The sequence below is a fragment of the Triturus cristatus genome, chromosome 11 (genome assembly GCF_964204655.1).
Source record: "Triturus cristatus chromosome 11, aTriCri1.1, whole genome shotgun sequence".
NCBI lineage: Eukaryota > Metazoa > Chordata > Amphibia > Caudata > Salamandridae > Triturus > Triturus cristatus.
This window is the reverse complement of record NC_140594.1, coordinates 431,884,335-431,899,999: the sequence shown is the minus strand read 5'-3', so window position 1 is coordinate 431,899,999 and position 15,665 is coordinate 431,884,335. Positions and strand designations below refer to the sequence as shown.

General features: G+C 45.3%; 1 protein-coding gene across 2 annotated transcripts in view; it reads left to right on the top strand.

Annotated features, from left to right (window-relative positions):
- The window catches only part of ANTXR1 (ANTXR cell adhesion molecule 1), a 493,093-nt gene that overhangs the window by 457,711 nt on the left and 19,717 nt on the right, over positions 1-15,665 (top strand). For both annotated transcript variants that reach the window (XM_085636306.1, XM_085636307.1), the window contains exon 17: positions 3,907-3,987. In XM_085636306.1, coding sequence (XP_085492432.1) covers positions 3,907-3,987 — 81 coding nt within the window. The remainder of the gene's footprint in view (positions 1-3,906; positions 3,988-15,665) is intronic.

Here is a 15,665-nt window from a genome sequence, read left to right as displayed (position 1 = left end):
AGCCTGCTGCTTAGACCACTATACCACTCTTCTTTCCGTTGAAACAATCTACAATTTTAAAATGCAGACTTCAAAAGGAAGGCCCTTCTGTGCCGACATTGCTTGACGTTAAAACAGGGCATGCAAATATTTCCAACAACCTTTCACATTGTATTTTAAGTACGTGATTCTCAATGCAAAGGGGCACATACATTCGGATTTCTTGTGTCAGAGCAGTAGCGATGTGTGCGGGAGGAGGTGGGGGGTGCCACAGGCAGATGAGGTGATTTAATAATAATACGGACACTTGTAAAGCACAAAAGCTACCTCAAACAGAGGTGTCCCGTCGCTGATTTATGGCAAACATGTATGAAACTTGTCGGCTGGAGCCTCGGTAGAAAATGAAAACAAGCATGCCCTGTGTAACAACCAAGTAAAGGGGCCAGTAGCTATGGGAGGATATAAACGACGACATGGCTGTACTAAGGAGGGACTAACAAGCCTCATAATTAATCAAAAGACAGCATTTACAATGGACAAACACACAAGCCAATGAAAAATAAGGGTGGGGGAGTGGGCGAAGCTTCTCTCCGTACTGAACTACCACAGCTCTTAGCATAGCAGGGCTTGCGCGCTGGCTCACGCTCGACCTAATAAACAAAATGATTCCACAGAAGAGTACAACGGCCTTACATTCAAAATCAGTGACGTCACAATAACGCACAATGACCTAACAAGTCATTGAGGTCCTCAAAAACAAGGACAATTGTTGCGCATAGCTGTGTCTCCCACTCCTGACAGGATAGTGCTTCGGCAAGTGATGATGAGGTCATATGCCTAGACCGGAAATTATCCATTGGCCTAAGTTTGCACAAACTGGACTTCTACCAAATCGTGTGTACTATTACAAGACGTGTGCATTCCGAACTCAGCAACCCGACCAGCTAGAATATTTTGTTCTTTTGAAAAGACATTGTACCCATTAGAAAACCAATTAGGAACTCTTGCAGCCGATTGGAAGGTCGTATCCTTGCCCCATGGCCCCTCCTCCAACCCATTTCACAACATTAGTTTCGTCACAGTTCGGCATGCCAGGGACTGAGTGTGTCCAGATGGTCAGTCACTCCAAAGCCGGTACTCATCAAGCCTACGGCAGCTGGATTCCTTTGGATAGGCTTTTAATTTGCATGCACAAGTCAATTTTTGTAATCACATTATAATCAATCACATAGCTAAAAAAACGTCACCATGGTTTCTGTTGTGTTTCAATCAGCTGGCGCAAAACTAACAGTCTACAACGCCATCTTGAAATGGATCATCTTTCTGGGTTTGAATGTCTGTGAGCCTGTAAATCCAACAACAGCCATGCCGTAGGAGACTAGCAAAGCTAGTGAAAGATTTGGCATGTCACACAACAAATGTCATATGAACATATGATAAGACTTTAAAATCCAAAGAAGGTCTCCTTACTGTCTCACTTCAGTACATTAGGTTGCATCACTATATTGAATGAACATAAAATTGTTTGTAAAGATTAACACAACTTCAATAATCCTCCCCACCGCCTGACATTGTTTCCACGAGAGAACAAATAGACTAATTTGTCATGTGCATTTTATGTATAGCATATTATTTCATGTGAAGCAACATTATCATTTATCAAATGGCAAACAAGTGACTTTTTCTAAAACAGATTTCCTGAACTTCATTACTTCAAGAGCTCTCAAGTTTGACAGGCAAGGAATATGAAGCGCAGTGAAGTAAAGAGTTTTGCCTAAAGTTACATAAAGGTGGTTAAGTGTAGACACTGGGATTTGAGAAAGGTTTATTGAATTGCAACGCAGCCCCTGAGTAGATATCACCTTTTAGCCGCAGTTTATCATCAAAAGAACCATGCTTTAGGGTTTATTGTCTTTCGGGAAGCTTAAACACACTGCAGCATTTTCACAAGAACATGTGGAGCGGGGAGCTGCGCCAAATTTAGCAGCACTACTCTCCGACATTTTCAAACCGCAGGGATGCGCCGTATTTACAAGAATACGGCGCACCCCTGTGTTCTCCCTACCGCTGGTACTAAATTTAGCTGCCTAGCGCCCTCACAGGCACCCTTGCACCATAGGGCTGAGTCCAGAATACTCTCAATGGCACTTTTGAAAAGGAACAACCACACCTCTTGTGACGGAAAGGACAGGTGCGCTTGGGAAATCCGCTCTGTCTGATGTGATGGATCACCACCCTGGGAAGAAAGGTTGAATCCTGCCTCCCACCGGTTGGACTATACTAAGAGCAAACTAAAGTGGATTGGTGGCTGCTGTAGCAGCGGAAGAGGAACTGGAGGACTGATTCTCCTGCTGGCCTGCATGCTGCCTGTCAGACCCAGGCCCATGCCCTCAGTAGAGCTGGGGTGCCTGTTGTACTGGTTAGGAATGCTGTCTCTGGGAGAAAGGTGGGCACAGAGTGAGAGAGATTTCTGAAGATGACAAGGAAAGAGGACAAAAGAGAGGCAAAGCAAGGCTAAGCTGATTGCACTGTGACAGAAAAAAATTTAGTCACAAAGTAGGACATGAACACCAAAGAAATAACCCCACAGTGGTTCCAAATCTCACTCAAGGATGGTAGGCAAGAGTACATGCAGAGCTGTCTCTCACGCTCCTTCATCCACGCCATGCAAAAAACAGGCACACGATAACAGCAACATGGTATACCCACAACACCAAAACACTCCCCACCACACTAAAGCACTCCTCACAACGGTCATGCTGCATTCCCTCACCCTTCCAACACATCAATGCCTTCCCTGCTGAGGTGTCCTAGCGGGCTCGTTTCCACTCCACGTGAGATCGAGGCACAGTTACATATAATACCATACAAGCAAAGCTCTGCTCATCACACACAACACTGCACCAGGTGCCGCACAGGCCACCCACTCTACTGATCTACAACGGATTAACAGGTTACCTGACAACAAACCAATTTCCAGATGCATGAAGTGCAACATAAACACAATTACAATACAATACAATACAAAGATAAGAAACTGAGGAAAACAAAAGAGATGTAGGTGGGAAAATAAACCGAACTGAATGCAGGACTGAGGAAAAATAAATTGTGAATGCTGGGAAATCATAGGCCACTCAACACAGGAAAAAGATGCATAGCTCGAGTGAAATAAAAGAAATAGGATGCAGGCAGTGCAAACTGGTGATGAGCACTCATGAAGAGACAGCAAAAAATCCAATAAAGTGAGTAGCAATCAGCGTAGGTGAAAGTACTTTTGGTATGTAACACATTATTGATTATTGGATCATATAAGCGGTCACTTGCCCCTTACAATGATGCACAAAGAGAATAATGCATCCAATAATGTTCTTGGCAGTTACACCTTTCAGTGCATTTGCTGGAGGTATTTTGATTTATATCATGCACTATAAAAATCTCCATTCTTTAACCCACTCTATGTCTGTTTCATTATTTCCTTACTCTCCATTTGCTTCTGTCGAATGTGCTCTCTACCCCCACACTCCTTTACTTATTTTCTGCCATTTTTCATACAAAGCTGAAAAAAATCACATAACTTTTTTAAAGATTGGTTGACGGGCAGTGCACATAATTATTACTCTATATTTTCTATACCTAACTCCACATAAATGTACTTATGCGGTACATATATCTTCAAGAAACATAGATGTGGAGTTAGAAATGGTGTATTTATACTTCCCATTATGCACTTAACTTTGGATACTTCGTCACTCGATATTCTGTCCTCGATATTCTTGTACCACGATATTCTGAGGTTCAATATTCACAGAACCTGTGAATGGGAAGAAAATATAATACCTATGTTCACTGAAGCTAAGGGCATTGAGAATATGTACTCACACTCACAACCATTCTCTCAATCCCTGTCTCATTCTCCTTCAATTGCAGGGGAAGCTGGACGCCCTGTGGGTGCTGCTGCGGAAGGGTTACGACCGCGTTTCTGTGATGCGCCCCCAGCCCGGAGACAAGGTAAGACGACAGTTTTGTCAACTTGTTTGGCTCTTGACTGCATTCTGTACACTGTGGCACACAAGGCATCTGAAATCCTGATGGAAGATATAGGCTAAATAGACTTTTCATTCATATTGGATCATTACCCAGTATTTGTAAAGCGCAAACTAATCACCCGTAAGGGTCTCAAGGCGCTGGGGGCCATCGGGGAGATTAAGTGATCAATTGCCCAAAGTCACATATTGCTGAACTGATCTGCCTCTGGCGCTGGAGATTGAACCGTGAGCCCTGCTCTCCAAAGTCAGCCGCCCTGGCATCTGCGCTTCACCCTGCTAGAGGCACCTATTCTCGCGGGAGGAAGGTGACACCAGAAGAGGTGCCTCCAGCAGGGCAAAACCTTTGACGAATGTTTGACCCACAAGGCTCCACTCGTCCCATTCCTCCATGAAGAATTCTTGTCCTAAAATTGGGGACCATATCATATACTTTGACCAGAAATTAGGAACTGGTACAGTATGTTTGAGTGTACACCGAGTGAGTGCTGACACTATTCTTGGGAATCCAAAAAGGGAAAACCTTATCCTAGTCCTGAAGAAAGCCCCAGACCCTTGTGTAGGCCCTTGTTGGGGTGAAACATGTCAACATGAATAGGACACAGGCATCCTAAAAGTGCCTCAAGTGTCCCATGTTTGTTTTTAATCACCCCTACACCATCTATTAATAAATATTGGATTTTAAAAAGGGAGGTGTACGGGGTTCCTAATTCTTAGGATCCCCCATCGCTCTGATACATCCATGAACAGTCTCTCTGATCACGGCGAGGGCTGCCCGCCACTAGAGTATTCTCAGGCGAGCGCAGGATGGCCAATGATGAAGCATGACAACGAGGCAGTGTGTGAGGCCATCCCGAAACTTTTTCGGAAAAATCCTTCTGTAGGGTCCTTCCTTTAAGTCATCCTGTTATTGAATGAACTGGAGGATGTCTGTTTTTCATAACTGGAGAGCCTGAGTTGTGGTATGTTTGCTTTTTATGATTGTGTGTATTAAAATGGTGTGGTCTCTTTCATTTCCTCAGCCCTTATAAAGAGAATGATATAGGGTTTTTGTGTGTGAAGTGTTGACCACAGCCATTCTTCATGACTAAGCAGATGCACGCATCAGTGGTCATCTATGTCCCAGGCACTCCTGAGATCAGATCACACCCAACATACCTGCAGGTCAAATGAGAACACATTGATTCTTCTGTACCCCGGTTGAGGCAGAAATAAAAATGTTGCTATGTGTTCAGATGCCCCCCTCCCCAACTGCTAGCTGGTACCTGAGTATGAGAAGGCTCCTACTTGGGGTTCTAAGTGTGAAGATGTTTTCACCTCTAGAATTCTGTCAATCCCTGTGAAAGGGAGAAAGGAGGTGGCATGATACTCCATAATGTGGTTATTTTAGAGAGCATGATGAACAATGAAGCAGTGACCTGACAGAGGAGAAAAGATGTTGGAAAGGGCCAATGTGTCCCATCAGGTATAGGTGGGTGCCCATAGCTGATGTTCTTGATCATAGCCCTCGTGGTTTGGGAGTTTCCTGAAGCTCTGTCATTTGGTTCAGATCTCAAGGACAGCTCAAGGATGTTCCACAGTTTTGGAATTTGTACTCCGAGGGATCTGCCTCTGTGTGTTGTCTGCTTAACCAAACTTTCAAACATCTAATTGACCTCTGATGAGAAGAGCCTTCTAGCTGCAGTGCAGGGTGGAGTTAATATCTGCCTTACACTGGAGAAAAGATGATTTAGTAATATTTCTTGGCCTGTGAGGGCCCAACCTCTACACAGGAGGATCACTGGGTAGAGTACCTATCTACATCACCGGGAGAAAAAGCTCTTATGACCATCTCCCAGTGGTGGAAACTTTGTTCGCCCCTTCTGGTTCTTTTGCCTAAAGAAAAAATGCCTGACTGCCTGCAGAACTGATGTACCCGTAGCAAGCAGGTAACTCAAGCGGTTTCAGAGGGACTTCCTACCACTGGTAGCTCACACAGAGGTGACATAAACAGAATGAGTGTTCCCCATGCAAGAAACACAGAGGTTTTGCAGGTCAGCTGCTTCAGGCAGTTAATGGCTTGACGTGCTTGGCTTAATGTCAGTATTGCAGCAAAAGCAACCAGAAATGAAGTAAGATGAAAGGAAGAGAAAAACAACAAAGATCAAAATTCCAAGCGCATATTGGCAGCGGCTCAGCATTAGGAAATCGCTGAGGATGAGTGAAGACGGTTCCTGCGGAAAAAAAAGGGAACTGGCAAGTGCTGTGTATGTTGCACTTACTCGTGCATGAATGACACTGTTACATAGATCTATGAATTTTTTAAGCATTTTCTGGTCCCACAAATAGGTGGCAGGGTACTCAAATGTTTGAGTATGAGAAAGAGCCGTTCCTCATTCTTAAAAAGAAGGAACAGGAAATTAAATGGCGCTAGCCTCATATTTGCTCTGCTTATCAACTTTATTACGAATGAAGTACAGTTCATTCAGCTGCACTCCATGGATTCTTGAAACAGGTAAGTAAAACACTGCCATAGATGCTAGAATTGATAGCTAAAATGTGCAGTCGGCTACCACACTTGGCACGTTAAAGTGTTATCCACGCTGGATAATTTACCAGGTAATGTGGAGTGAGGTGTCCAACATGGAGATCAAGATGGACGCCAAGAAGGCAGCTCCTTGCTGTAAATGCCTGATGTGAGGAGCGCATTCAGGAACAGCTAGCTAAGAGAATGGTGCACAGGTGATCGATGACGATCAGAGACTGGGGAACTTAGCCCTGACCTCTATTGGAAAACCTGCCGATGCTCATGGGACATCTTTGTCGATGGCCCCAATGCTGAACCTACTGTGGGGTGTGATGTTGTTTGTGACAGATGATCTCCGCTTCTGCCTCCACTTGCTTGGCAGCCAGGTGACCATCTTGCCGAAGCAAGTGCCTCCCCTCCATCCGCACTGGAATTGCCATGTTAACTGAATTACTCCAGCGTGGCCATAGATTAATCTGCTTAAAATTTGGCCTTATAGGCCCACGCCACTCCTCTGTCCCAGAAGTTTGAGCAGGGATAGCCTTCTTTTGGAAAGACATTTTAAAATCCATTATTTTAATCTCATGGAGAATTTCGTCTACTGCCCTCTCATGGCGAGTTGTCAAACAATACAGCAATTTTAAGGCTCCGCCATGTTACTTCTCTGTTCTGCTTCTGAATAAGAGTACTCTGACCAACTTTTGAAACATAGTCTGCACAGAAGAAAGATTACTGTTGTTCCCTCAAATGAGCACAGAATCAGATTCCACCTACAAAACAGTCCCTCTAAGAAAGATTTTCACACCTTTCCATCTCAGCTGTAGAGATACACAAAAAAGACCCAGACATAAGTCTGTTACACTCATTCCCCTATATTGTATAGCGATACAATAATACATTTTATTGCTTAAACTGGTTTTTGTTAGGATCAAGAGGAGTACCCTTTCCACCCACCTTGACATTGGATTGGGAATTAGGTCTAAGGGTAAATGACAAAAGATCCACCCTTGTCCAGCTAAACAAAGTTTCCCTCTTTTTTTAACATGCCTGGAGTCAACTGTTAACCGTTCACTGAAGTTGAAAAACCTGGTATTGTCTTATGATGTTATTGTTACACCTTTATCATATATGCAATGAGAATAAAAGAAAAGTTCATTTCTCATTCCCTTGCGTTATTATGAACAAGAAAATAGCTTACTGACCTCATCTTGAGATCATTTTTGGAATAAGCTCAAAGATTAAGAATTGAAGATTCACAAAAGTCAAATTATAGAAACATTGCCTACTTGGCAACCTGCAAATATATAATTGTAAGTATTTTAAAATGTCCCTGTCGGATCTCTCTTCACTCTCAAAACACCTTAATAAATGAGACCAAATGCCTTCAAAATCACATTGCCCAAATGTATTAAAATATGCCACTAGAAACTTCAAACACAATATCCTGAGAGAATTCCCAGAAACACTATTTGCCTGCCAATATCAGTGGGTCTGAAGGGGTCACGCAAAACCGACCTAATTCTCTTCACTTTCAATATTGACCTTTGGGCAACACACTGCACAAGGGCCTTTATATTTATAGCGCCGTAATGCCCAACATTCTATAAGGTCGCTTCAGAGGCTACTGCTCAATTCACTCTTTAACAATGGCAAGATCATGTCCCAAGCGAATGAGGAGAATCTGGCTCTGTTTGGTCTTTTCAGTCTCGCCACCCTCTTTCAATTATTCATCTCTGTTTTCCTTCTGCGTTTCTTGCACTTATTCCGTCCACTCCTGATGTAACAATGATGGAACCTCAACTTCCTAAAGGGCCACCAATCTCCATTAATGCTGTGTATAAGGCATTCCTCATCTTCCTCAAAGTTCACCCCCTTACCAGTCCCCACCCTCCATTGGCTGGATACACCTATCTCTCTTTGCTGACCTTATGACCTCTCTCATCTCCTCCCACCTTCTTCAGTCTCTTACAAGAATGAACACCTGCTCAGGAAGGGTAGAGAGTTGTTACGGCACACCCAGACTGGCTTTCGGCCCGGTCAAGGCACTGACTCGGCGCTGATCACCATGGTAGAAGAGGGCAGGTGCATCTTAGATTCAGGAGGATCAGCAGCCCTGGTCCTCCTGGATCTGAGCGCGGCATTTGACACGGAGGGGGAGGTCGCACCCTTTGGAGTGAAACTCGCAACGTACGCGGATGACACCCAATTGATTGTTTCGCTCTCGCTCGCAGAAAGCCAGGGTGAGAAGTTTGCCGCCTGCCTTACCAACATCATGGCATGGATGGCCGACTCAAGACTCAAGCTTAATGCCTCCAAAACCGAGGTGATGTTGCTGGGAAATCTCTGCACCTCCCTCCCCAAATGTATGTGGCCGACTTGTTTAGGAGATCCTCCGACCCCGAAGGGATCCATAAAAAGTCTCGGCGTCTGGCTTGAACCGGAGCTGTCGATGCACACTCAGGCGAAAAAAACTGCAGGGTGTTGCTATGGGCTGCTCCGCTCAATACGGAAAGTTATGCCCTTACTCCCATTAGACTCTAGGAAATTGTTGGTACAGGGCCTTATTCTGTCAAGACTGGATTATAACAACGCCCTCTTCCTGGCTGCACCGGAATACACCTTGAACGTGCTCCAGAGGGCACAGAATGCAGCTGCAAGACTGCTGACGAACACACCCAGAAGAACGTCAGCAAAACCGGCCTTGAAAGCGCTCCATTGGCTGCCCATAAGAGCGAGAGTGAAATTCAAAGCGCTCTGTACAGTGTTCAGAGTCCTCCAAGGCACAGGCCCTCCGATCCTCAGAGATTTGATCCGCCCTTACAAATCAGCACGAACGCTCCGCTCTGGCGAGGAAAACCTGGTAGCTATCCCGAGAGCAAAAAGAACAAGGACCGGAGGACGCCGCTTTTCAATAAACACGGGTCAGCTATGGAACTCCCTCCCAACATCAATGAGGAAAGAACCTAGCTTGACCAGATTCCGAAAATCCCTTAAAACGTTCCTTTTCCCCCAGAATGACTAACATCTCTGGATGCGGCTCAGAGGAGGTCTGTCTGTGTGTACACGTAGCGCTGGGACGCTCAAGGGCAGCCATGCGCTTTAGAAATTCTTTTTCATTTCATTTCAGGGGGGCTCTGCCTCGCTGACGGTAGCACATCATGGCTACTTCAAAATAACAAAACAACTCTTACCTGTAATTCTAGATTCTGTTTTTGGTGGAACAAGAAATGAAAAATCTTGTGGGAATATATTATTCTTGCTGTACCTCCACCTTCAAACACTTCATCAATTAACAACTGGATAATTTCCTAGGTTCAGACATTGCCCAAATGAATGTATGTTGTATATCCTATATCTATTGACTGAACCTAACCAAAAGGCTGCAGAGTGCTGTGCAGGGTGAAAGACAATCATAAAGTCAGTGAGTAATAGAGAAGAAGCAGGGTTATAGATGTTCACGCATTGTTATGTAGTGTTCTTTAAAGAGGTGAGTCTGGAACTGAGGAATTTGTGCGGGCATTGGGTGCAGTGATAATGATTTGAGTGATAATGCCATTTCCAAGGTAGCAGTCACGGTCCTACTTACAACAGGTAGATCATTGCACATCCTGAAATTATCAACACCTGTAGTATCAGAGACTTCTGGTGCACAATTACTGAAAGAGGATACTGTTTTATCTGACCCTTGCTACCCTATACATTCCAATTCCATAGTATCTTAAGTACCAGGCCCTGCTCATCCCAAACACATTGGCACTCATTTTATCAACTTCAGAAAGATGAAAGAAAGAGTTTTTTTTTCTGAGATTAAAATGAGTGAAGGCAGATCTTTGTAAAGGGCTCATTAGCCTTCTGGTACAGCTTACTGGAGAGAGTGAGAAAGAAAACACTGATTACTCAGAAAATATACAACTTGTATTTTGACCCAACTGCTCCAAATCAAACAACTTCAGGTAATGACCTCGGCATCATCTCTTAAAATATAAAAATCCCCTCTACTTTTAGGCCAGCTGTTGCAGATAGACTGCCCTGCTGCAACCCGGTGCTCCTACCCCTCCAGTGAATGGAGTTAGTTTTCGCGAACTCTCACCCAGATACCAAAAACTTATCATCAGCTCCAAAAACATTTGAGGGGAGACAGAGTTATCAGATAAATTCTACTTCGAGATGGTGTCTCTGCGAAGGGAGAGGGTGGGGGCAATGTTTAATTCTAAAATAAGAAAGAAAAATGAACAGGCTGCGACACATGGTACTCATTAGGACTGCTTTGTGCGTGGGTTTCGATTCCTCTCCAGGGAGAATTGTAATAACAATTTCAGAAAAGTGATTATTGCAGTGTTTAACATGGATTTAGAGACCTCATGGGGCCGTGGGTGGGGGGGCTGAGTGCAGACTTTCTAAAAGTATGAGTTTGGAAGAGCACTGGACCCCGAAACGCAATTAATCAAGCCGTCAGAGATTTTCCACCATTGGTTATACAGACCTTTATCAGTTGCCATGAAGCATTGAACAGGAGTTCTCAATACAGTTCTAATTTGTGAAGCCTGTCTGACTCCACAATAAGGACCAGGAATCACTGAATATGGTTAAAGAGTTTTATTTTGGATTACCAATCAATCCAGTATATATGCACTCAAGAAATACATTCAGTAAATGCAGCTAAACAAAAGGTATGCTGAAATATCTCAGCAGGCTCAGGCACAACAGAATGATCTATCAAAATCTTAATAATTGTATAAGAATAGATTAAAATAAACAGGTGTACCATAAATAAACTTTGGAAGAAAGATCCTCTACCCAACAGAAACCAAATATAAAGTCATCTATTAAGGGTTCCAAAATCGGGAACTTGTGACAAAAGGAGGAAGGTGTCAGAATGGTCAGACTTCAGTAGAAGCCTACAGTAAAAAGAAATTGGGTTTAGCATACAGCTTCACACTTTCAAGAATAGGGCAAGCAAAGATGTCTGTACCTCTCAAAGTCTAAAGGGAATCTGCTCTGCTCTGCCTACAACTGAGAACACCACTTTAAAAGTAACAAGAGAATCAGAAAATTGTTATCTCTCTCACACCACCAGGGACCAATCCGGTCTGCTTGAGTGCCTCTGCAACATCAGTTCAGGTTCATACCGTATCGAACTGTAGTTTTGTTTCTCAACCTTGAACAACTTGACATCCTGTACATGATGAACAGAAAGCATCTTTCGACCATTGTTTCTCCAGGTTTACTGCCAAGTTTCCCTTCAGGCCTCTCTATCTGTCGTCTAATACAGACAATAAGCCTTTCTCCAGCTAACAAATACCATGATAATAATCCTGCAAGGGAAGGAGAAAACCTCCTGGCAAAGCAAATTGCATTTTAACTGAGGCCTGTAGTCAGGCTAACTTTAGTTAAACATTTAATGTGCACTTCAAATACATGATTTTACATACACATGTAGCTCTAGGAATAAACGTAAGACATGAGAAAGGAGTACATGTTTGCATTTGAAAATGTCCCCTTTAAAATAAATGCAATATAACTTGAAAAGCAAGTGTAAATATAAATGAGGATTACATGTCTTCACGTTTTAACTGAATATTAGTGCATTCCCATATAAAGTCTCTACTGTGATATATTTTAGTAACGCGTTTAAATGCTTCACACACATTAAGAAAATTAAGGAACACAGCGAGTATAATGTCAAGTGCAGGTGTATAGTTTGCAATTTTGTGACGTGTAAGGGTGGAGTCCAAATTACGCTGCTCCGATGAGTGCGGGTGCCCAAAGCTCTACTCCAAAGCCCACACCCACCACTGTTGAATGTAGATGCCCTTAATACCACAGCTGCTTATTCTTGAATCCACCACACTCCCCTTTAATCAACTACAAATACCCCCTCCCTTTATCTCACTCTTGTAGGTTCCTGCCTTCACCTTTTGTGATGGATTTTCCTTCTTTGTCTTCCTCCTTATTTCCCTCACTTGTGTCCCCCCCCCCCCCCCTTGCACCTGGGAAATGTCTACAGAGGTAAAGAGGTAAAAATAAGTGCTGGTACCCAAAAATAAGTTCCAGTGACCCCCACCGACAACTACTGGCTCAAATTAAGAACTGGAGGAGGTGGAGGGAAGGAATAAAAGATGTCTTGCCACTGCAGTAGAAAAGATGAGTCCACTTTATTTTGTGGCGAAGGGAGACTGAGCAGTACATTTTGAGAAAGGGGCACCTTGGGAAGAGGTGACTGATTCCCAGAAGTATGTTGAGATGAGAGGGCAACCGTGAGTACTGTCGGTGGATCTTTCCCTCCCTGGGTGCCCATGCTTCACCAGTGTTGACTAATACACCCTGAGTGTACTAATGCTACTAAAACATTGCATGCCACACAAACTCCTAGGCTACACCTCACAGTTATGTGACATCATCTGCTCTCAACAGGTAAACATTACACTTTCAGCAGTTAAATCAAACTGAATCTTTCATGTCAACAGCCACCACAGTATTTTAGTAAAGAGCCAGCTAAAACCGTCATCACATCCTTAATACTCAGCAGAAGAGACTACTGTGGTAGTATATTAGTTTACTTCATCCAATATTCCTACACCCCAAGTAAAAAGGCCCTAAAATTACAACTAGAATTTTGTACCTAAGGATACTTTCACCTTTTCATATCATCACCAGTTCATATTAATTTCCTGGATGCAGGGACCATGTCCCTAAGTTGTGTAATGGCTGCCACAACATATTGTTCATGACAACCAGTCAGGATTCACTACTTCCCTTTAAATTGGCCAATTAGTGCATATACTGAACTTTTGAACCACTTCATGCCAACTGAGGCCACCTTTAAACACTACTTTCGCGAGAATGGCAAAATAGATTTACACTAAATCATCAAAAGCATTCTTTCTAAGTAACGTTCTTACATTTTGGAAAATTTGCAGCAATTCCAGTTAGCCATTTTTTCTGTCTCGGATTGCAAGTTTTGCTATGGAAATTAACCTAAGAAATAGCGCTTTTGGGACCGCCTCTTTTTCCTCATCCCCGCTTGACGTATCACCACGAAACTTTACTTGAAGGAGCCCAGGTGGATGCACTTATATATATACATACTTCAACACCCAGAGCCCCTAGCGGCAGGAAGTCGCCGCCGACGCCGTCTTTCGCGCCAGGAGGCGCATAAGAATCGGCTCTGACTCCGGCTGAGCGGGCAGTTTACTTACTTATCCCTGGGTCGTGGTGGTGTCAAGCTGACCTTTTCCCTGGCAAGTGCTCGGCTCCCTGGTTGACCGCTCTCCCGCCGCCGCTCTTACACCTACAGCGGCCGCGGAGCGGTCCTTGGACTTCAACACCCAGAGCCCCTAGCGGCAGGAAGTCGCCGCCGACGCCGTCTTTCGCGCCAGGAGGCGCATAAGAATCGGCTCTGACTCCGGCTGAGCGGGCAGTTTACTTACTTATCCCTGGGCCGTGGTGGTGTCAAGCTGACCTTTTCCCTGGCAAGTGCTCGGCTCCCTGGTTGACCGGTCTCCCGCCGCCGCTCTTACACCTACAGCGGCCGCGGAGCGGTCCTTGGACTTCAACACCCAGAGCCCCTAGCGGCAGGAAGTCGCCGCCGACGCCGTCTTTCGCGCCAGGAGGCGCATAAGAATCGGCTCTGACTCCGGCTGAGCGGGCAGTTTACTTACTTATCCCTGGGCCGTGGTGGTGTCAAGCTGACCTTTTCCCTGGCAAGTGCTTGGCTCCCTGGTTGACCGGTCTCCCGCCGCCGCTCTTACACCTACAGCGGCCGCGGAGCGGTCCTTGGACTTCAACACCCAGAGCCCCTAGCGGCAGGAAGTCGCCGCCGACGCCGTCTTTCGCGCCTGGAGGCGCATAAGAATCGGCTCTGACTCCGGCTGAGCGGGCAGTTTACTTACTTATCCCTGGGCCGTGGTGGTGTCAAGCTGACCTTTTCCCTGGCAAGTGCTCGGCTCCCTGGTTGACCGGTCTCCCGCCGCAGCTCTTACACCTACAGCGGCCGCGGAGCGGTCCTTGGACTTCAACACCCAGAGCCGCTAGCGGCAGGAAGTCGCCGCCGACGCCGTCTTTCGCGCCAGGAGGCGCATAAGAATCGGCTCTGACTCCCGCCTCGCGGGACGCGCACGGGTGGCGCCGGGAGAAGCCCGGGACAAGGGCGGGACCGTCTGTGGCCGTCCGGGGCCGGAGGAGGCCGGGCTGGGCCACCCCTTGTTAACCCTTGTTAAGACTTGTCTTCAGACACTGGCCCGGTGATACGATTTTGAGTTTTCCAGAGTTTCCAAGACAACAACTCTATTGACGCCATCATGCCAAAATGGAGATCTGGAGACAAGGTAGTGGGCACTCTGGACGCTTTCTTAGTACGTGCTGAATCAGTGTTGATACATGAAATTGAGGCCACTGAGAGAAGATTATCATTGGATCCTAGGCTGTTGGGAGGGGGGGCCACTTCCAATACCCCACTTTACGCCCCCAGCCCGTTAAGTTCAACAAATGACTCCCTTGACCAGTCCCTGACTCCCGCTAATAGCGCTGCTCCAACCTTGTCTGTATCACCCTCCGCCACTACCACCCAGAGTAACCAGAGCAGCTCTGTAAGGGCCAAGACAAGGGGAACGAAAGTTTCAGGGAAAATTGTCAAGGATCAATACAAAAAGGCTAAGAAGGGTTGCTACACACCTAAAATCACTAGATCTAAAACAAAAGCCTCTGCCACATCCGCTACAAACGATCTGGCCAACACCCCTGCCCTAGGTGATTCAAATATTTCTTTTAATGAAGTGATAGCTAGCGACCCAGCAGTGGAAAATCCTTTATTGACCACAAGGGATTTTACCTCCATTTTAGAAGAAAAGCTAGCTACCATTCTGGAGCCACTATGCAAACGCCTTGACATGGTAGTCCAAAGGTTAGATAAAATAGAGGAGGCCTGCGCTTGTGCAGCAGAAGCGGCTACGTTTAAATCTTGCACCGAGGCAGCTGCAGGGGCGCCTTCATCCTTGCCACTGGCCAAGGAAAATCGTGACAATCAGATTAGGGCCACTCCTTCTCTAGACCGAGTGGGGGGTGTGGGAGAACAAGAGGGGGTAGTAAGGGCGAATATACCGCCAGCCATACCCATCATGGTAGCATCATCGAACAAC